General features: G+C 46.1%; 1 protein-coding gene across 1 annotated transcript in view; it reads right to left on the bottom strand.

Moving 5' to 3' along the window:
* Positions 1-21,835, bottom strand: part of SETX (senataxin) — a 177,310-nt gene that overhangs the window by 78,249 nt on the left and 77,226 nt on the right. Inside the window, exons 9-12 of the mRNA XM_082263751.1 lie at positions 14,089-17,724; positions 9,757-9,865; positions 1,430-1,609; positions 1,112-1,341 (exon numbers count right to left, since the gene is read on the bottom strand). Coding sequence (XP_082119877.1) covers positions 1,112-1,341; positions 1,430-1,609; positions 9,757-9,865; positions 14,089-17,724 — 4,155 coding nt within the window. The remainder of the gene's footprint in view (positions 1-1,111; positions 1,342-1,429; positions 1,610-9,756; positions 9,866-14,088; positions 17,725-21,835) is intronic.

Raw genomic sequence — 21,835 nt, 5'->3', positions numbered from 1 at the left:
TTTGAAACGCGTTGGATTCTGCTGTAACCTGTGACTGTTTGTATAAATGTCCATGTATACTGTCTAAACATATGTTCCTTTTGTTTTGATGGTTTTTCAATTATTTCACTTTTTCAAAATAAAGACACGTTTTATTTATATATCTCTGTCATGAGAGTCTAATATAGTTACCTCTAAAGTCCCAACCATTCCTCAAGGGGGTTTTTTTGTTTAAATCCTTCTAATGACTCTTCCATGAAGACCATATTTGTACAAGTATCTCTTTATAGTGGAATAGTGTACCACAACTCCAGTGTCTGCCAGATCTTTCTGGAGGGATCGTGCATTCAAACGTGGGTTTTGAATGGTTTTTCTCACAATCCTGCAAGCTGTTCTGTCTGATATTTTTCTTGGTCTTCCAGATCTTGCTTTAACTTCCACTGTTCCTGATGACTGCAATTTCTTAATTACATTCAGAACAGAGGATATTGACATCTGAAAACGCTTTGCTATCTTCTTATAGCCTTCTCCAGCTTTGTGAGTGTCAACTATTTTCAGTTTTCTAGAAAACTGCTTAGAACATCCCATGGTGCTGATTGTTGGGGCAAGGTCAGATGAGTCTGGGCATTTAAAACCTTTGAGATTGACATCACCTGGTCTTCGCAGATGATGATTGAGAAAAATCCATGACACTGGCAGGTCTCAGCCTTGCAAAGGGGGCAGTGCATGCTATAAATTCTGCAGGGTGCCAAACTTTTGCAGATGCCATTTTTTTTTTGTTTTCTGTAATTTTGAAAGTGACAATGATGGAAATAAAATCTAACTTTTCTTGACATATAAGAATGCTTAATCTGTAATTCGATGCCTTTTGGTGATTTTTCCATCTTTCCTTGGCTTCTTTATGCACATTAATACAAATTTTTACCTCGGGTGCCCAAACTTTCGATCCCCACTGTATGTGAGGGTTTACAACCATTTTAATGCACAAGAAATAAATACAGTTTATATATGGTTTACTGGGTCACTGAACCTCAGTCAGTAATATTGTCACCAGATTGTTATAGTCTGCAGGGTTTTTGATGCCAACTTGGTTTTACCATTAGTACAAACAGCAAGGGAAAAATTGACTTACCAAACTGCCCTGGTTTTCCAGCTCCATCCGTGGAAGGAAATCATTTGGGGTAGGAAAGAGAATAGGCCTAAATAAAGGGTTCCTCTGCAGTTGTATCAGAGCTTTGTACTGCCTCTGAGTGGTTGTCAAGCTGCCAATCACTGCACACCGTACTTGCTGCTTGCAGTACGGCAAAAGATTTACATGGGTGTTAATGCTCAGCTCACACAGTGTGTATTGCTCCTTCTCCACTGCAAGACAGTACAGAGAATGGATTAATGTCAAATTAAGTAGGATATTAGCAACATATTCTCACAAGACTAACTGCTCAGTACTTACAAGGCTGTGTGTATTGAGTGCGGAAAAAGCGGGACACATGACCAATGTGGTAATTTAGGGGTCCTTGTGAATCACTCTCTTCTCTGGGCGATGTGCCTGTAGGCTCAGGCACTAGCAGGAATACAAGATCGCCTTCTTTTGGGAGCCACTGCATATTCAAATCCACATTTCGAATCCAGACTATTGGAATAAATACACAAGACATGCATATTGTTCTAAGGTATATATTGATTATGAACCGCAGCATGATTTTTTTTTTTTTTTTACTCCTTGTAAATGTATTTTCTTCAGTAGTTTGTTGGAGAACACAGTAGACCATTGGGTAATTGACCCCTCAGTAGATTTGGCACTAAGAAAGCATATTGCTTGTTCTACAGGACATAACACTCTACGTCAGCCTCAGAAGTATTTTACTGTCAAAATGTAGCTTACTGTCAAACGTAACGTCAGATAATGTTTGCCTTTTAACACATGCAACAGGTGTAACCACAATGAACTTAATATACACGGTATCTGAGTCTCCAAAAGGAACTGTTGAAGAAAAGGATTTTACAGTTATTACAAAAATTGGATTTTTGTAAGAACTTACCATAAAATCCTTTTCTCTGAGTCTTCTGACAGACGCAGCTCTGTTTCTTCACAAATGGGTAACGCGCCATCTACAGGAGTAGACTAGGCAGTGAAAACTTTTTACTTGACACGCCTATAGGGGCTGTCCCTCATGACATTACCCCAAACACACTCTGCTCACTAATCAGTTTTGTAGCAAGCAGTGAAAGAAAAGACAACCAAGCCCAAACAGAGGGGCGGGAGCTGCGTCTGTCAGAGGACTCAGAGAAAAGGATTTTACAGTAAAGTTCTTACAAAAATCCAATTTTCTCTTACGTTCTCTGACAGACGCAGCTCTCAATGTTTCTACACGAATGGGACGTCCCAAAGCAGTGTAGGCATGAGGGGTGGGAAGAACGCAACCAAATAGTTAACGCATTTCCAAGGCTAAAAACGTAGCCAACAGGGCAACAGAAGTTCAAGCAAACCAACAAGAGCTTACCCCAAAACGAAAATTAACCCCTGAAGAGAAAAAAACAAAGTCTCTTCGTCAAACAGCAGCCTGCCAAACCTTGCGGCCAAAAGGAAGCATCCGAGGATGCCAGCAGATCAATCTTGTAGAATTTTGTAAAGGTGTGTACAGACGACCAGGTCACCGCCTTACACACCTGAACCACAGAAGCCTGATGGCGAAAAGCCCGAGAGGCACTCAGTGCTCTCGTAGAATGCGCCCTCACAGGGAAAGGAGGAACCTGACCCTTCAATGAATAGGCCTGAACAATAGTCTGTCTGATCCATTTCGATATGGTTGCAGCAGACGCAGCCGAACCCTTACGAGATCCCTCAGGGAGGACAAACAGACTCAGACGTCCGAAGGGAAACCCTGATCGCCCGAACCACATCCAGCGAATGCAAGGCAAATTCCTTGGTATGCTTGGGCTTAGCACAGAGCGAAGGCAAAACAATATCTTCATTAAGGTGGCACACTGACACCTTAGGAAGAAAGGATTGGTTAGGTCCCAGAACAACCTTATCGCTATGAACTACCAGATATGGCGAGTGGCAAGACAGAGCCGCCAACTCAGACACCCTGCGAGAAGAGGTGATAGCCACCAAGAAGGCAACCTAAGAAAGCAAAGGCAGAGAAATTTCCCTGATATTTTCAAAAGGAGGACGTTGACGAACGGACAAAACCAAATTCAGATCCCAGGCAGGTAAAGGAGATCTCTTTGGTGGGGCCAGACGACGCACCCCTTGAATAAGGTGCAAATCAAGGAATTAGTCGCCAAGGGACATTGGAAGTAAATGACTAAGGCCGACACCTGACCTTTAATTGTGCCCAAAGCCAAACTTTGCTCCACACCTTTCTGCAAGAAGGCCAAGATCTTCGCCAATGAAAGAGCGAGGATGCAACCCTTGCGACTCACACTAGGCAATATTTTCAAAGTACGATGATAAATCTTCCTGGGGGCCGCCTTCCAAGCCCTCAACAAGGTAGGAATCACCAAAATCAGAGAAGCCCTTGTCTGTCAACACCTGGCCTTCAACAGCCAAGCCGCTAAAGCCAGCGACCGTAAAGCAGGATGGAAGATCGGCCCTTGAGACAGCAGATCCTCTCCCAGAGGCAGCCGCCAGGGAGGCTTGACAGCCATCTTTACCAGGTCCGGTTACCAAGACCGGCGAGGCCAGTCTGGTGCCACCAGAATTACCTGCACCTTCCCCACCTCCAACCTGAGGAGGAACCGTGACAACAGCTGTATCGGAGGAAAGGCATAAAGCAGCCAATGTTTCCCTCACTGATTCCCGCACAAATCCGTGCTTCCACCAGAGCGCGTTCCCGCGCTGCAGCTGAGGAGGACTCCTCACCGTCTGACTGAGGACAGGGATCCTTCAGGGAGGGTGTTGTCCGTGGCAACCACATCAGGCTCTGAATCAGAGGACTGAGAGGGCATCGGGCAGTAACTTGTTTCATCACAAGATCCACCATGGACGCCAAAGTTTCCATGGACGCCAAAGTTTCAAAGGCTGCAGACAGACACCAGAGAAGGTGATCCGGAGGGTCCGGATGCACAAATAAATGCAGAGGGGAAATTTTCACCCTGGGACTCCAAATTTCAGTAAAGAAAAAAAATGAGTACCATGGCCCTTTAAACACTTCAATACAGGGCGCTTTCACCCCCCTTTCTGCCAGGCCAATTTTCAGCTTTTTGCGATGTTGCATTTTGAATGACAATTGTGTGATCATGCAACACTGCACCTAAACCAAATTTATGTAATTTTCCCCCGACAAATAGAGCTTTCTTTTGGTGGTATGTGATCACTGCAAGGTTTTTTCTTTTTTGCTAAACAAATAAAAAATACCGAAAAGTTTGAAAATTGAGAATTTGTCATACAATTCTGTAAATAAATAAGTTTTTTTCCTGCACTGATGAGACTGCACTGACAGGCACTGATGGGGTGGCACTGATAGGTAGCACCGATATGCAGCATTGGTGGGCACTGATAGGCGGCACTGGTGGGCAATAATGGGCAGCACTGATAGATGGCAATGATGGGCACTGGTGGGCAGCACTGATGGGAAGGGCACTGGCGGGCAGCACTGATGGAGAGGGCACTGGCGGGCTCACTGAGCCCTGATTGCCATCCCCCGTGGCCATAGAGGGCATCCCTGGGGTCATAGGTGGGCATCCCTGGTGGTTCTAGTGGCACCCCCCCCCCCAGAGGGTCTGCACTGGTAATCAATGATCTGATTACCAGTGCAGACCCCCCTGTCAGGAGAGCTGCAGATCGGCTCTCCTTTACTCGTGTCCTGTCGGGCACGTACTGAGGAAAGCTGATCAACGGCTCTTCCTGTGTACTGTGTGACCAGCCGTGATTGGACACAGCTGGTCACATGGTAAAGAGCCTATGTCAGTAGGCTCTTTACCGAGATCGGAGATGCGGTGTGTCAGTGTGACACGCCGCATCACCGATCGCCGCTCTGTCAGGATAATCCAACCACTTTCCCGCCGCCAAACGCCTATAAGGCGGGCGGGAAGGGGTTAAATAGCGATCGCGGTCCGCACCGCAAAACAGTTGGAGTTCCCCTTTAAGGTTAATAGGTGCCCCGGCAGGAGCAAAGTGTGTCTTAGGAATGCCCCAAGGACTAAAAACCCCTTACTGTGCCAGCAACCCTGAGAAGCAGCCACTCTGCATTCACTCTTCAGCGTGTGTGAACTTCAGCCGAGCCTGCCTGTGTAGAGTCCCATACAGCGCGGCCTATGCCCACACACGTTAACGGCGCCAAGCACTCAGGAAGCCAGGGAAAATGGCTTTTGCCCTTACACAGATGCAGCCTGATGCCCAACCCTAAAATGGCAGCCGAAAACGGCGCCAAGCTTTCAGGAACCCAGGAATGAGGCCACCACGGGAATCCACCTAAGGGGACCCCCCCAGGATAAGGTAACACTTCAAACACCCCCCCCCCCCCAGGCGTGAGACGCCGCTAGAGTGCCCCCAGTTGGAGCAGGGAGGCAGGACCGTCCTGATAGGCCCGCGGGATCTTTCAGAGACACACAGCCCTGTTTTTCCCAGGAGTGGGCCCCATATTCCCCTCAGAGGACTGTCACAGGGACACAGGGGACGTAGCATCACTCACCATAACATGGACCGAGGGTCTCCGCTCCGAAACAGCTCGCCTCCCACCCTGAGTGGGGGTGCTGCCAGCCAAGAGGGGTACGCGGCAACTCAGGGCGTTCCGGATTGATGCGTCCCGGCGAAGCATCTGTTCGCAGGCTCGTCCCCATCCACCGGGGGTCTCTGTCGCGGCGAGGCCTGGGCGGACTACAGCCTGCTCATGCTCCTTGGCCAGGCTAGGAGACCATAAAGGTCTAGATTATCCAGTGCGAAACCCCAGCCCGGCTGTCGCTTGTAGTTCACCAGGAGGATCCCCCTGACACTAGCTAGCGATAGTGAGTAAAGATAAACATTTCTCAAAATAAAAAAAAAAAACTGAAGTCCCAGCAGGGAACCTAGGTCCTACTCCTAAACTAGGCAGCAAGAAACGGATTCGTGAGAACAGTGTGTCTGGGGTAATGTCATGAAGGACAGCCCCTATAGGCGTGTCAAGTGAAAAGTTTTCACTGCCTAGTCTACTCCTGTAGATGGCGCATTACCCATTGGTGAAGAAACATTGAGAGCTGCATCTGTCAGAGGAGGTAAGAGAAATACCTTTTTTCTAAGTGTGCATTTGGAGGCAACTGCCAGTAGTGCTAGGGCTCGCTGATCACATAGCTGCTTATAGGAGCTTTCAGTCAAACAAGGTCACAGTCAAGCCATCTAGTTCACACAACAGAACTTGGTGAACTGAGGACAAGTTGGCAGTTTGCACACCTGAGAGGCAGAAGCCCAATTTTATAATCTGCAATGTTCCAACTGCTCTAGTGGAATGACCAGTGGACAAGCTGTCAAGAGATGCACACTGAAGGAGGTTCATATTTGCTCTAGTGAAAAGAGCAGTGATTTTAAAGGGAGGCTCCTGACATTAAACCAAAGAAGGCCTATGACATTGTCTGGCAAATCTACAGTGTGATAGCTGAACTGGAAAACAAACTCCTATATGATCATTCAGATATGACAACAGTAAATCTGATTGCAGAAAGCAGTAGTTTCATTTTTGCGAGCCCTGAATGCACTTAGATACAGAAGGGAAGCCTCCTCCATAGTGAAAGCAGGTGGAAAAAGAAGGAATGTCTTCTATTAAAGCGGAAGGCAGACACTACCCTGGAAAGGAAGAAAAACAGATGAGAATAAAGGGGGAATCCTTGCTTATCCTTGTAAAGGTGCCAGGTAGAAAAGGAGAGGGCTTCCAATTTGGAAACAGACGATTTTGCAACCGACCATAAACGTTTGCTTTTAAGAGAGGTCTTTGAAAGCAACTCATGCAGCTGCTCAGGGTAGGGAAGCTCCAAGAGCCAATAGGACCAGATTTAGGTCCCATAGAGGTGTCAGAGGCTTTACAAATAGAGCAAAAGGTACATAAACAATGGTAATATGCCATTTGGCAATAGGTTTTGGTTTTCAGCAGAAGCTGAGAGAGACATCTTAGGACACCAAATTAAACATAGGCTGACTTCCTGTGCAGAGGAATATGCCCTGAAGAAAGGGCCAGATCTCCCAATCGTCTAGCACGCTACATACAGTATACACAATGGGCTACAGTGAACCCCAATTAATGCTGACAAAAAGTTAATATTTGCAGATGGAAAGTGAACAGTATAGAAATCCCATGTGCAGAACAATAAAATGGTGATAGTTCCCAAATTTTTTATGTCACACAATATTTGCACTAGCAGTAGAAGGAAAAGGAAAAGGCATTTGTGGTGACAAATCATCTTCGAATATAAAGCAAGGCAGGCAACTCAGGTTGTAACCCAGGATGATTTACAAGAAAGCTTGCACATGTGTATTTTCATATCCTTTTACCTGAAAAAAAAAACTTAGTCCCACAAGCTTATAACGAGCTTGTTTGTAACACATCCTTTAAACATCCCCTAGGATCCCTATCCTCGGCAATCCTGAGTTTGCGCCCGGCCTTAAGAGCCCCCCGATCTTGCACTTGGTACCGGGAGGCCGTCGTCACCTTCGGGACTTCTTGGGGCCGGATGGAAATCTCTCCCCAAGCGCTATTGCTTCTGCTTCGGATGCCCCCTTGGATTTCTGGAGCACTCTTCTTCAACTTCTCCGTAAATGCCTCTGCTCCCAAAGCATCTAGCGCCAGCTTACGGAGTTGGAAAATATTTGCCACAGGGAGGAACCGATTCGCCACAGCTTGTCTATTATCTATGTTGCTCTGATCCACCCGGCTCCTGACTTCCATCCTTCCTTTCTTGCACGGTGGGAATCTGACCTCACCACGACATTCACAGACTCGCAAAAAGAGAAGATTCTCCACTTTGCACAAAACACCTCCATAGCTACCAAAGTCCAAGAAACCAGCTATAAGATCCTGACAAGGTAGTACAGGGTTCCTACAACTCTACACTGCTTCTTTCCACAGGTGCCAGATACAGGTTAGCGGTGTAATGCGGACCAGTGCACCATGTTGCATATTTTTTGGGATTGCCCGAGACTTAAACCTTTCTGGCAAGCAGTGACCAGCACCATCAAACATCTGACCAATGTAGATCTGGCAGACGACCCTGCGGCAAGTCTGCTGCACCTTACACAAAGGCCCATTAATAAATACAAATCTTCCCTTACCATCCAGCTACTGAATGCTGCAAAGGCATGCATCCCTTTGTGTTGAAGGTCTGTGAATCTGCCTACGAGGTCTCTTTGGTTCCCTAAAATTAATGAACTCCAGGACAAGGAAGACCTTAGGGCCACCCATCATAACTGAGAAAAGTCTTTCCGTGACACCTGGAGGCCACGCCAACATTTTGTTTTTACTGATGCCTACACCTCCAGGAGTTCTCGCAACACAGTGCTCCACTATAAGGGCTGTCTGATGGCCCTGGGTTGGGGAATCTTCGTCTGCGGCCCCTCTCGTTTCCCTTCCGCCCTTAAACTACCCTCTCTTCTGCACCTGCTCCTCCCCCTTTCCCCAAGTTCTTCTTCCCCCGACTCTTTTTACTACATCTCCCATTGGATTGCATTATGTCAGTATGGTTTCTTTAAATGGGAGTAATTGGAACCAGCCACTAATATGAACTTCAACTTAAGCATTACCAGCCTGACATAGAACTGTTTTGGTTACTCCTACAGGTTGCATTAGGTTATGTCAGCAGTTCTTGTTTTGCTTACCAAAGGTTTACAACAGATGGACTTGAGTCACTGTATCCTTTTATGTTGCTTTATTGTTATTTTGTACTGTGTCATGCAGCTTTTCATAGATAAAAAAAAAAAAAATCCCCTAGAACTGCAGCATCCTTAAACTAGAAGTTTTTTTTGAAAACTAATCAAAAACATTTTTCACCTCCTGAAAACTGCTGCCCATAGGAGACTGGTGAGTTCTGAAGGCAACATAGATGTTTGAGGGTCATCCTAAACCTGCCAAAACTGGAGGAGAAGAAGAGAAAGTGTGACTGACACAAAATTCAATCTGCAGCCCTCATGGTATGTCTGGGAGCAGAAGGTATAAGGCTGCAGACATAACTATAGGTTCAGACAAAAAAATCCCTGCGTTAAATACGAACATATTTACAATGCCTTTAAAGTTTTCTTGGACCACACTATCCTTTATTACAGATGTGCCTGCTGGGTGTGCTCTATAAACTATATGTAGAATCGACGGGAACTTCCTGTTCTGATTCCAGAACAAAAACAAGATGGGCTGAGTGTTGCTCAGCCATTCACAGGAAGCTTTGTATTCTATGAATGCAATGCTTCCTCTGATTGGCTGAGGAGGAGATGGTTACATCATCCTTCAACTCAATTTTGTTCCAGGAGCAGGGGGGGGGGGGGGGGGGGGAGGTTTCCAGCTGCCGAACACGGCACTGTATGTAGCTACACAATACACCCAACGGGTACATCTGTTAATGAAGAAATGGTTAGTTGGTGCCAGACTGGCCTATCTGTCAATGAAGAAAATTGCTAGTTTGTGCCAGACTGGCCCAAACAAACTATATAAGAGCACATTAAACACAAGTCTAGGATTAAGGCAAGCACACCGATGGCACACAATGATTCGCATTTTTGACAGCAGGCATTTGTAAAAGTAAACATTTTCAAAATTCGATCAGGGTAGCATTGTGCCTGAAAGTGAAAATAAAGCAAATTAAATATTTAAAATATCTCACCTTGGAATTCTCCTCTGTTCATCTGGTTTTCACTGCGGAAATTTTGCAAGTGAAGCTTGCACAAGTGGGAAGTCAGTGATGGTTGTTTTATTGCCCATTCCTGTGCCAGCTGTAGAAAAAAAAGCGTCAGAAAAAAAATAAATAAATAAATAAAAGTTTATACCTCACTGTAGCTTATTAATTGTGCAGTGTATTAAAAATTTGCTGTCACGGGATGGGACGATCCAGAAACATGATTTAGAAGTACACAACATTCCCACAGATACCTGAAACAACTTTAAAGTAAACATGTCTGTTCTCCCACCCCCCAACACCACATATTCAGCTTTCCTTTGCTCCCTTGCTTTTCTGCTTGGCTGTCAGGAGCAAAGGCTTTTGTTTTATTCATAAATTGTGTAGTATTTTGTACCTGTTCTAGAGAGTGCTATATTTCACGGAGTATCACATTGTTGAAAATTCTTCATCCATTTAAATTTTTCTGTTTGTGGTAGCAGCAGAAAAAAAAGTTTAATGTTTTTTTTACATCTGTTATGTGTAAATAGACCCAAACTCAAAAGTGCCAGAGCAGGAACCCTGTGGTCAAAAACTGTATCAGCAGAAGATTGGGCATCTACCTAGCGATGGAAGATTCTGAAGCAGGATGTCCCTTGCAAGGTGCTGAGGGTAGGACAAATTGGGATTTAATCTTCTTGATTGAAGCTGTAGCTTTGAGATAGATGGCTCTGACCATGACCAGTGAAAAAATCTCCTTTAGGCGTTTTGGAGCCATGGCACAAAGAGAGAAGGCGTACGTCTTCATCAAGGTGGAACACTGACACCACCTTACGAAGAGGGTCTTGGGCACAAAACTAACTTGTCTTTGTGAAGAATAAGAAATGGCTCCTTAAAAAGAGACACTAACTCAAAGACATGTCTGCAAAACGTGTTAGTCTCCAATAAGGCTACTTTGTGGGAGTGAAAAATGAAATTCTGCGCACATAGTGATGCTAAACCACAAGAAAAAAAGTGCAAAAGTTAACACCTGAATATATGACTGGAAAAATGCTGTATTAGCATAGTTGTGCCATACATTGTGAGAAAGATATTTTAAGAGGAGATCCTTGATGGGTTTAACCCATTCCCGCCCGACCTATTGTAGAATGATGGTCGGGCAGAAGCACTGCTGATCTGGGAGGAAGTCATAGGATGTCCTCCCAGGATTGTGCCACAGCACAATCTGTCACCTGCCGTGTCCATACGACACGGCCGATGACAGATCATTCTACCGGCCCGCTGCCGGTACCATGTGATCGCCATGGCCAATCACAGCTGTTCACATGACAGTTGTACACAATGAAATGCTTTGATTCATGCCTTTCATTGTGTACTATGGTGATGAGCTCTTGGTCACAGAGTCATCACATGGTATAGACAGGGCCAAATCACAGCCCATCTGTACCATGTGATTAGGAGACCAATCACAGCTAATCACAATAGTAAACACTGAATTTGTAGTTTTCATTCAGAAATCATTGTTGTTTTAACTGTAAAATTCACAGTTATAAGCAATCAGTGCGTAAAAAAATAAATAAATAAATAAAAAAATAAATAAATAAATAAATAAATACAAAATCCTGATCACCTCTCCAGAGTAATATATATATATATATATATATATATATATATATATATATATATATATATATATCTCTATCTCTATCTCTATCTATCTGTCTGTCTGGACTGACAATGAATAAAGGAACTCCATAATCTTATCTCAGCTGTGGAGTGCAGCGGCCAGGCTGTATCTTTCTCTGGTATCTTAATGCAGAGCGAGAGGTGAGAGACACTACAGACGGACAACACTTGACTGAGCAAGGATTCAGATAAGTATTTAGGGGGGGGGGGGGGCGATATAAATACTGGGATATTTGTTTTCTTAATGTCTTGCCTCTGCAACCACTTTAGGCCTGAATAATGATCTGCTCAAGCCATCACGAAATAGTGGTTCTGGAGGAAGTTGTACCTTTTGCAAACCCTTGGCATTGATGAATAAGTCTGTCTATCAGAGGAAAGCTGTAGCTCATACCACATGCAAACAAGAGGGATAGGATATCTCCTTGGGATGTACTGGCACAGCACACTGCACAAAGGTGATGGCAACAAGGAAAGCTACGGGTAAGAGCACACAGATAAAACTCCCTGGTGGGTTAAACGGTTTCTTTTTTTTTTTTTTTTTTTTTTTTTAAAAGAGTCAAAAGAACCAGGTTGAGGTCCATGGAGTTACAGGTTGACATATAGGGGGAACTATGTGAGCAACACCTGTAAAAAGGCTTTCACTAGGGTTGAGAGGCAAGCAGCCTTTTGAAGAGAATCACAAGAGCTGAGAAGACTTGATCCAGACTGGACTAAAGAAAAAACGTCCCACAATAGGTTTTTCAGGAGTACCTGCTAGGATGGAAATTCCTTGCCTTGGATTATGAAAATTTTGCCTTCTGGATGCTATAGTAGACCTAGATTGTGTCACATTCAACAGCTTTTAGGAGCATAGGAATAACAGAATCAGATAGGCCCCTATCTTTTACAGCCTGGGCTTAAACAGCCATGTCACATGAAGCAGTCCTTGAGAAAGAAGACATGGGGGATTTGGAGAGCCCACTAGGAATCTCCTGAGCTTTGAGCACCCGGGTCGTCTGGGCCAATCTGGTGCAATCACCAGAACACTCGCGGCTTTGATTCTGCTAAAAAGATGAAGATAAAGCTTCAAAGAGGTAAAGAGGAGATCAGGTTGAACTAATCCCTCAGAGTCACCAGACCATCCACTACCGGAGGCTCAGTTTATTGTTCAATCTGGAAGCCAAGAGCTCCACATCTAGCATCACCCACCTGTGCAGAGCCCTGAAACACACTCTGTGTTCGGAGACCACTCTCCACCTGCCAATTTTCCATAACTAGAACATGCACAAGAGAGGGCTGGAATGTAAAGCTCCATCCAAGCCAGAATCTGGTTTGCCTCTTTGAGCCATGAGACTTCTGGTTGCTCCCTGATGTTTGGCACATATCCCTGCAGCTGCACTGTTCAACCAAATACAAGTAAGATGACCCTGCAGTAAAAAGTCCAGCAGTAAAGGCACCATTTGCACATGCATTTGGCCACGTTGCAAATCCCAGCAGCAGGAATCTACTGATTCACACTGCCAGAGTTCATCTGCAGTGATTTCCCAGACTTTAAGGGCGAATTCATGAGTCACCAGCATAGAATTACCTCCAAGGAGGCAACAATTAAGCTAAGAACCTGCATGCAAAAGCAAAGGGTTGGTCAATTATTGGATTTAGAGACTGCACATGGAAACAAAGTAAGGATTTTGTTTTGCATTGGAAAAACCCAGCCCTGAGCCGTATACCTGGATATTCCAAGTGTTGAGCCAATTCCAGTGCTGACACCTCAGGTACTCCTAACCACTTGTATATCCACCTGCATTATCCCATATTTACCAGGCCACTTTTCAGTGCTGTTATACTTTGAACTTTGTTTTTTAGGTAGATAGATCTGTCTTTTGGTGGTAATAAAAAGAAAGAAGAGAGGGGAGAGAGAGAGAGAAGAGAGGGAGAGAGAGAGAGAGAAGAGAGGAGAGAGAGAGAGAGAGAGAGAGAGAGGAGAGAGAGAGAGAGAGAGAGAGAGAGAGAGAGAGAGAGAGAGGGAGAGGGGGGGAGAGGGAGAGGGGGGGAGAGGGGGGGAGAGAGGGGGGAGAGAGGGGGGGGAGAGAGGGGGGGGAGAGAGAGAGAGAGAGAGAGAGAGAGAGAGAGAGAGAGAGAGAGAGAGAGAGAGAGAGACGAGAGAGGCAGAGACGAGAGAGGCAGAGAGAGAGAGAGAGACGAGAGAGGCAGAGAGAGAGAGAGAGACGAGAGAGGCAGAGAGAGAGAGAGAGACGAGAGAGGCAGAGAGAGAGAGAGAGAGACGAGAGAGGCAGAGAGAGAGAGACGAGAGAGGCAGAGAGAGAGGAGAGAGAGAGAGAGAGAGAGAGACGAGAGAGGCAGAGAGAGAGAGAGAGACGAGAGAGACGAGAGAGGCAGAGAGAGAGAGAGACGAGAGAGGCAGAGAGAGAGATACGAGAGAGGCAGAGAGAGAGAGACGAGAGAGGCAGAGAGAGAGAGACGAGAGAGGCAGAGAGAGAGAGACGAGAGAGGCAAAGAGAGAGACTCCGTGAAAAAAAAAAAAAAAAAGTCCCGCAGCGGAGAAAAACAGCGGAGCGGCCGTGTGAAAGAGCCCTAACTCTACTTTATTGTTCCTCAGGGACACATTCGAAAACAAATTTACTGTATTAAAAAAAAAAAAAAAAAAAAAACTCTTACCGATTCAAATGTGTTCAGGAGCAATAATGGGCAAAAGACATTGAAGTACTCCTCGTAATCTGAAAACCTGAGTGGTACTTTTACCAACGGCAACTGACAAAGTTTGTTGGGGGGCCCAAACTGTGCAATGTTGTCAAACATTTCAAATTTCCAGTTTAGCACTTCTCGTAGCAACCAGGTCTGGTCCCGCTGTGGTGTTCGGATGACAGCATGGGGATTAATTCTGGTTCCTTGAACCGAATTAGAAGTGCATTGTATGGGGATGTTGTTTTGGTTGATCAAAGGTTTCAGCACATTGCTTGTACTCTGAGACACTGGGGTCTTGTTTTGGGCAGGATGTTTCACAGTTGGTCTATGCACTGATTGTTTTAAAGGCTGAGTTTTGGCCTTTGCAGTAGGTAGGTGCTTGGAGAGACTTTCAAGATCCTTTGTGAAACTGGCAGTCCGAGAGGTTGTCCCAGAACTATAAATTTTAGCAGTGGAAGGTCTGGATGGTTTTTGAAGAGAAGGTGGCAAACCAGGCCGGGCAAACATGTGATCCTCTTTTTTATCAGCAGCAGAATGTATAGGACACTTCTCACCAGAAACTGTGACAAATGTTGTACAGTCCTTAAAACTGCATTTTGGTATGTCCGTCAGCTGAGGAACTGATGGAGAATGATCAACTACACTGGACGGACACATATCTTGAGGTGTGCCAACACTTATATCTGTCTCCAACTGTGAACATAAATCCATATCAATTGGATCTGCCTGTGTTAAAAACAAGTCATCTTCATCATCATCATCATCATCTTTATGATCATCATGAGTACTTGGCATGGTAGACTGAGCATTGTCATTTTCTTGAGAAGTCGACTGTGGCACTAACTCGGCAACAGGATGGTCATTCGTTTCAGTATCTGTAGTTTCAGAACTGCCCATATACCCTTTTTTTTCATCTATAAGCTCCCATCCCTGAGGTTCTTGTTGTTTCGGCCTCTCCATTTTCTCGGTTCTGTTCAGTTGACCTGGAAGAGTGGTCTTTTCCGAACCACTACTCAATCTCCTTTTCTCTGCGTCCTTGGGTCTGGATTGTCGATAAAACTGTTTATCCTGGCAAGCCAAAAACTTACTACCTTTTACTGAAAGTGACTGTGGCGAAATCATTTTTGATTTACGTTTTTTAGTCTCAACAAATCCCGCAGACTTGCCATAATTCCGTAATTTGGCCAAGCTATCAAGGGATCTTTGGGACAGGTCAAAAGCTCTGCGGGGAGCCTTTTTCAAACTTAGTTTTTCGACAGTGGAAGCTGGTTCAGGACACTTGTGTATTTTCTTTGGTGGGACCACAGCAGGGGAAGCTTTACCTGAGCTTTCATTCTTCTTAACATGCCCTTGGGCTTTTAAAGGATCTTCAGCTTTGTTTGCTTTGGCAGTTTGTGGTTTCCGTTGTGTTGCTAGAGCTTCTGGTTCTTTAGCTAGTTTGGGCTGTTTTCTTTTAGGACCTGTTTCTGCGACAAATTCATGAGATCTTTTTCCATGTGATGCTTTAGTAATACCATGATCCCTTCTAGGCGGAGTATTTGCAGTAGAGGTTGTTTGTTTAAACTGCTGTTCTGCATCTTTAGCTGCATTTTCTATTATTTCATCAGAAACATAGTCGGTATCATATCCCCACTGATTGAAATCATTGTTTTGGTCAAAGTCCTCAATATTGTTGGTCTCTGGCCTTGAGGATTTATCTGCTTGGTCAACATTAGGCTTCATCTCCTCTAACTGTGAGTCACTCCACGCAGAATATATATCATCCTCTGTTTCAAATTCAAAACATTGTGAACCATACTCCTCATAACTTGGATTGCCGGGCTCAGACTTAATCTGTTCTGGTCTCAGTATTGGTTTTTCTGAAGTATCTTGACCAGTGTCCTGTTTTTGTATTTTAATAGATTTGCAAAAAGGTTCTTCCTCTTGGTCTTCTTGGTCAGTGTCATCTGAGATTGTTATAATATGATCTGATTCTGCTTTGGAGGAAATATAATCCCCAATAGCTCTGCTTGAACCTTTAACTTTCCTCTTTATAGAATACTCAGGTACATCAGAACCCTGTTGATTTGAATCCGCAGAAAAATTTGAACCTTTCATCTGTGACACCTCTGCTGTGTCACTGTGATTTATTTCAGTATTTATAAGAGCTGATTTTTTGGAATTTTTCATTAGAAGCTTTTTCTTAAGCACAGACAAGGGAAGAGCATCATCATCCGTTTCACTATCCACTACAGAGTCAATATGCCTTTCCAAAAAGCTGGAAGTGCTGACCTCAGCAATCCCTTGAAATTCTCTCTTTATGGGTCGGATTGCTGGGTTGTTATCTAAAGACAGCCTTTGAAGTTGCTCACTTACAGGAAGACTATTAGTACTGGTCTGCTGACCTTTGTCCACACATTTTTTGACACGCTCTTTCTGAGAGATGTTTCCATCACCGTCACTTAAATCATCATCATCTGACTCACTTTCATCACCGTAACATTTTGATTTTAACAACAAATCTTTCTGCTCTTCAGTCATTTCATATAGCTTTTGTGCTGTGTTGGAGTTCCCTTCACTGCTGCTTAATTTACTTTCGGGCACGACCTTTGCTGTGTTTTGCTTCAAACTTGGTGCTTTTCCAATGACTTTAGATAATTTGGATTGCCATCCTGCTGCCAGTCTTTTTGGTTCCTTTTGGGCAGTAATGAAAGTACTTGCATCTTCTAACTTTTCCTTTTTAATGTGTGTCTTTAGGTATGAACTACAGTCAGGTGCCTCTTTTTTCGTATGAATGTTTAATTGTTCCCTGCCTTCCAAAGGATGAAAAGGAACATCGAGTAAGTTATGTGGAGAATTAATGCTTGATACATAACACTCATCATCCATTTTTTCTGTCTTAATAAAGGGTACAGCCTGGATCAGACTTGCTGGACTTTGATCAGCTGAACTAGGAATGCTGCATACCTTGTCCTTAATACTTTTAATGATTTGGGTGAGACACGTTTGCAATCCTTGAACCTCAGTCTTACCAAGATCCAAGTTTCTAAATACATTTCCTCTGATAATCAGGTTGAATTTGTCTAAATATTGTTTGCAAGCTGCTTGCTGCCCCAGCTGAAAACCTTCTCGTAAAAGGCTCCTAATTAACTGCATGCAAGCAAACTGCACAGAGGAAGGAGTCTGCGAAGTGGGGGAAGAAGGCAATGCCGAGGTTGATGTAACTCTTGGGCTTTTGACTGGAAGCAGTGCACACTTGACAATGGCTTCGACCCACTTGTGTGAGCTGATCCAGAGGAAATGAAGGCACTTTTTACTTCGATGCAGTTCAATGATAGCAACCAAGACTCTGACAAAAAATTCTGTCACTTTGTCGCACTGGTTGCTTGCCTGAGTGAAGACACCCTTTATTTCAGAGTACAGATGGTGAATCACTTCCATAATGTAAGCAACTCCTAAGTCTTTAAGGTCCATAACAGATTGAACATAAGGAATGAACCATAGGAAGGTGCTATCGTGGACACGTATATCTTGACCAATGTCAGATTGGAGTATGCTAGCAAGACTCTGCATATCTTCATACATATTAGGACAATAGTCTGGGCAAATTGCACTTTTCCACCCAGTTTCCTACAAAGTAATAAAAAGAAAGAAAAAAAGAAAAACAAATTACAATACAAAACATGAAAAATGCAATTACTAATAGCTTAGTAAAAGCAATTTGTTTAATTGAGCTCTACATAAAATTTTTAAAATGTTTGCACACATGTAAAAAACTGAATTTTTGTAAAATCTTACCTGTAAAATTCCTTTCTCTGAGTCCTCCGACAGTCGCCGCCTCTTCATATTTGTCACATATAGGGTATTAGACTTTGCTCCGAAGGAGTAGCTAGGCAACAGAATATGTTAACATTAAAGCTTTTAACATATCCCACCCTCAAGGGGTGGTCCCCTCAGTCAATACCCTCCTACTTCCTGCAACCATATCTCAGTTTCAGTGGAATAGCAGTAGAGTATACAACCAAACCCCAAAAGAGGGGCGGGGGCGGCGACTGTCGGAGGACTCAGAGAAAGGAATTTTACAGGTAAGATTTTACAAAAATTCCGTTTTCTCTTACGTCCTCCGACAGTCGCCGCCTCTTCATATTCGTCACATATGGGGACGTCCCAAAGCAGTGCAAACATGAGGGGTGGGAAACGCATCCGCGCCGAAAGGCAACGCAGTCTCCGCATCAAAGAAAGGAACCTTACCAAAGGAAGGAAACCAGCTGGGCTACAGGAAAAACAAGTGCTCAACAGGAGCAACAACCGAGGAAAAGACAAATAACCAGGGGATAAAAAAACTTATCCCAACAGCCAGAGGTCCCCAACAAGGGACCCTAGGGAATTGCCGCACTAAGAACCTTGCGGCCAAAGGAAGCATCCGCCGATGCCTGAACATCTACTTTGTAGAATTTTGTGAAAGTATGCACGGTTGACCAGGTCGCCGCCTTACACACCTGGGCTACAGAAGCCCCATGACAACAGACCCAAGACGTACTCAAAGATCTAGTAGAGTGCGCCTTCACAGGCACAGGGGGAACCTTCCCCTGCAAAGCATAGGCCTGTTCAATGGTCTGCCTGATCCATTTGGCGATGGTAGAGGCCGACGCCGCCATGCCCTTCCGAGGACCCTCTGGAAGAACAAACAAGGAGTCCGTTTTTCGAAAAGACTCAGTCGATTTAAGGTAAACCCTTATCGCCCGAACAACATCCAAAGAATGCAATCTCACCTCCTTTGGATGTTTAGGCTTCGTGCACAGCGAAGGCAAGACAGTATCCTCATTAAGATGGAATTCCGAAACTCGCTTCGGAAGAAAAGAAGGATTAGGTCGTAAGACCACCTTATCCAAATGAACAACCAGATACGGAGACTTGCAGGACAAAACCGCCAGCTCCGACACTCTGCGAGCCGAAGTGATCGCAACCAAAAAGGCGACCTTTTTGGACAACATAGACAACGAGATCTCCCTGATCTGTTCAAAAGGAGCACGTTGTAACACAGATAGAACGAGATTCAAGTCCCAAGGGGGCAGAGGATCCCTCCTAGGAGGTACCAGATGCCGCACTCCCTGAACAAAAGTGCCAACCAAGGAGTTGGAAGCCACGGGACGTTGAAACAGAACGGCCAGCGCAGACACCTGACCCTTTATCGTAGCCAGCGCCAAACGCTGATCGACACCCGTTTGAAGGAAGGACAGCACTCGGGAAACCGAGTACGTGCGGGGTGAAAACCCCCTGGACTCACACCAGGCAAAATAGGCCTTCCAAGTATGGTAATAAACCTTCCCCGAGGAAGACTTCCTCGCGTTGATCAAGGTATGAACGACCTCTGAGGAGAGACCCTTCTCCTTCAGGACCTCGGTCTCAACAGCCAGGCCGTCAAAGCCAGCGACTGTAAAGCAGGATGGTATATCGGTCCTTGAGACAGGAGATCGTCTCGAAGAGGCAGACGCCACGGGGCGTCGACCGCCAGATTCACGAGGTCTGCGTACCAGGACCGGCGAGGCCAGTCCGGTGCCACAAGAATCACCGTGTTGCGTTCCGAGTGTAACCTGCGAAGGAACCTGGACAGCAACTGAATCGGTGGAAACGCGTACATCAGCCTGTACTGATGCCACGGGGCCACTAACGCGTCCGACGCGTCTGCCCCGAGGGTCGCGCATCCTTGCCACGAACCTTCTCACCTTGTTGTTGAGACGAGACGCGAACAGGTCCACATCTGGAAGACCCCACTTCGCGCACAACATCTGGAAGACAGCCGGGTGGAGAGACCATTCCCCCTGATCCAGGGTCTGGCGACTCAGATAGTCCGCCTGCCAGTTCTCCACCCCCGGAATGTGAACCGCCGTTATCGCCAGGACATGAGTCTCGGCCCAAGACAGAATGTCGGCCACTTCTCGAGCCGCTCGGGCACTCCTGGTGCCCCCTTGGTGGTTGATGTAGGCCACCGCCGTGGCATTGTCCGTCTGCACCCGAACCGGGCAGCCCTGCAGCCGGTCCGTCCAGCGATGAAGACAGAGATTTATCGCACGCAATTCCAGAATGTTGATCAGAAGGGAGGACTCCCCCTCCGACCAAGTCCCCTGGGCGGACAGAACGCCCAGAACACCACCCCAGCCCGACAGGCTGGCATCCGTGGTGATTACCGTCCACGAGATAGGACGAAATGACTTGCCCCCGGACACCATCGGGGACTGGAGCCACCACAGAAGGTCTCTTCTGGTGCGAAGACTCAACGAGATTTGAAGATCCAGAGATTGAGGTCGCCCGTCCCACATGGACAGGATCTCCGCTTGGAGACCCCGCGTGTGAAACTGGGCGAAGGGAATCGCCTCGAAGGCCGAGACCATCAATCCCAGACATCTCATGCACGTCCGCAGAGACGAGTGCGGAACGTCCCTGAGGGACCTGACTTCCTCCTGAAGAGTTCTGAGTTTGTCTTCCGGCAGGAAGACCTTCGCCTGCACCGAGTCCAGAATCATTCCCAGGTAGGGAAGGCGAACCGACGGACTCAGTGTCGACTTTGGAAAATTTATCGTCCAACCAAACTCCTGCAGAGTTTGCATCGTGACAGACAGGTCCATCTCCAGACCCTGGCTGGTCGCAGACCGAACCAGAATGTCGTCCAGATACCCCAGGACAGAAATGCCCTGGGCCCTCAATAATGCCAGAACCGGTGCAAGCACCTTGGTGAAGACCCGCGGAGCCGAGGCGAGGCCAAAAGGCAACGCCACGAACTGGTAGTGATCCTCCGCAATGGGAAATCGAAGGTACCTCTGGTGACCCTCGAAAATGGGGATGTGAAGATACGCATCCTTCAAATCGATGGAGGCCATGAATTCCCCCGGAACCAGGGCAGCCACCACCAACCGCAGGGATTCCATGCGGAACTTGCGAACCCGCACAGAGCGGTTCAGAGCCTTCAAGTCCAGAATTGGACGAACCTTGCCCTCCTTTCTGGGCACGGTGAACAGATTGGAATAAAACCCCCGAAATCTGTCCCGATGAGGCACCGGAACTACCACTCCCTGAGCCCTCAGGTCCCTCACCGCCAGGTGCAGGTCCCGTAAACGCTCTGGAGACAGTTGAAGATTTGAGGGAAAAAATCTGCTCTCCGGCCGAGAGAGAAACTCGATCTTGTAACCAGATCGAACGATCTCCTGAACCCATCTGTCCCGCACGCGGGCCAACCAGGGCTGAAGAAAACCGAGCAAGCGTCCCCCCACCCCAAAACTGGGTGAGGGCGCCCCTTCAGGCCGCACTGTTATGGGCTGCGGATCCGGATTGACCGGACTTCTGTTTACCAGACCAGGGCTTCTTCTGAGAGCCTTGACCTTTGAACGGTTTGCCCTTGTAGTGCGACCGAAAGGCACGAAAGGACCCCTGAGGGGGCCGAAAATTAGCATGCTTCTTCCCAGAAGCCCCCTTAGCCTTGGGGAAATGGGGCAAGAGAGTGCTCTTACCTCCGGTGATCCCCTTAATCAACACATCCAAGGACTCCCCAAAAAGGCGAGACCCATCATAAGGCAGATTGGCTAAGGTCTTACGTGAAGATTGGTCCACCGACCAACATTTCAACCAAACCAGGCGGCGAGACAACACCGCCACACTGTGCACACGTGCAGCCAACGGGACTAGGTCCAAGTCCGCATCACACAGATACATGACACCCTGGTGGATTTGATGCACCATATCCAGG

This window comes from Pelophylax lessonae (genome assembly GCF_965119305.1).
Source record: "Pelophylax lessonae genome assembly, chromosome: 7".
Taxonomy (NCBI): domain Eukaryota; kingdom Metazoa; phylum Chordata; class Amphibia; order Anura; family Ranidae; genus Pelophylax; species Pelophylax lessonae.
The sequence above is the reverse complement of the archived record's forward strand: the minus strand, read 5'-3'. Positions and strand labels throughout refer to the sequence as shown.